Source organism: Eurypyga helias, unplaced genomic scaffold, assembly GCF_000690775.1.
Source record: "Eurypyga helias isolate BGI_N326 unplaced genomic scaffold, ASM69077v1 scaffold27142, whole genome shotgun sequence".
Classification (NCBI taxonomy): domain Eukaryota; kingdom Metazoa; phylum Chordata; class Aves; order Eurypygiformes; family Eurypygidae; genus Eurypyga; species Eurypyga helias.
The window spans coordinates 414-731 of NW_010234470.1; the positions used below are offsets into that span (position 1 = coordinate 414).

A 318-nucleotide genomic window follows, 5' to 3' on the forward strand; every position below is an offset into this window, starting at 1 on the left:
GAAAAGCCCTACAAGTGCCCCGAGTGCCAGAAGAGCTTCACCAACAGCTCGGGGCTGGTACGGCACTGGCGGATCCACACCGGAGAGCGACCCTACGACTGCTCCCAGTGCGGTTGGCGCTTCAGCGACAGCTCCCAACTGGCGCGGCATCAGCGGAAACACGCCGTCAAGCACAAGCATCCCTACCCAACCTGCGGGAAGAGCTTTTCCAACTGTGCCAGCCTCGCCAAACACCGGGCGCGCAGCAGTGAGAAGGAATACCGCTGCCCCGACTGCGGCCGAGGCTTCAACCATCGCTCCAACCTCCTGGTTCACCAG

At 62.9% G+C, this 318-nt stretch overlaps 1 protein-coding gene across 1 annotated transcript in view; it reads left to right on the forward strand.

Moving 5' to 3' along the window:
• Positions 1-309, forward strand: part of LOC104505739 (zinc finger protein 391-like) — a gene marked incomplete at both ends in the record, with an annotated part of 583 nt that extends 274 nt beyond the window's left edge. Inside the window, one exon of the mRNA XM_010146431.1 lies at positions 7-309. Coding sequence (XP_010144733.1) covers positions 7-309 — 303 coding nt within the window. The remainder of the gene's footprint in view (positions 1-6) is intronic.
• Positions 310-318: the final 9 nt, after the last annotated feature.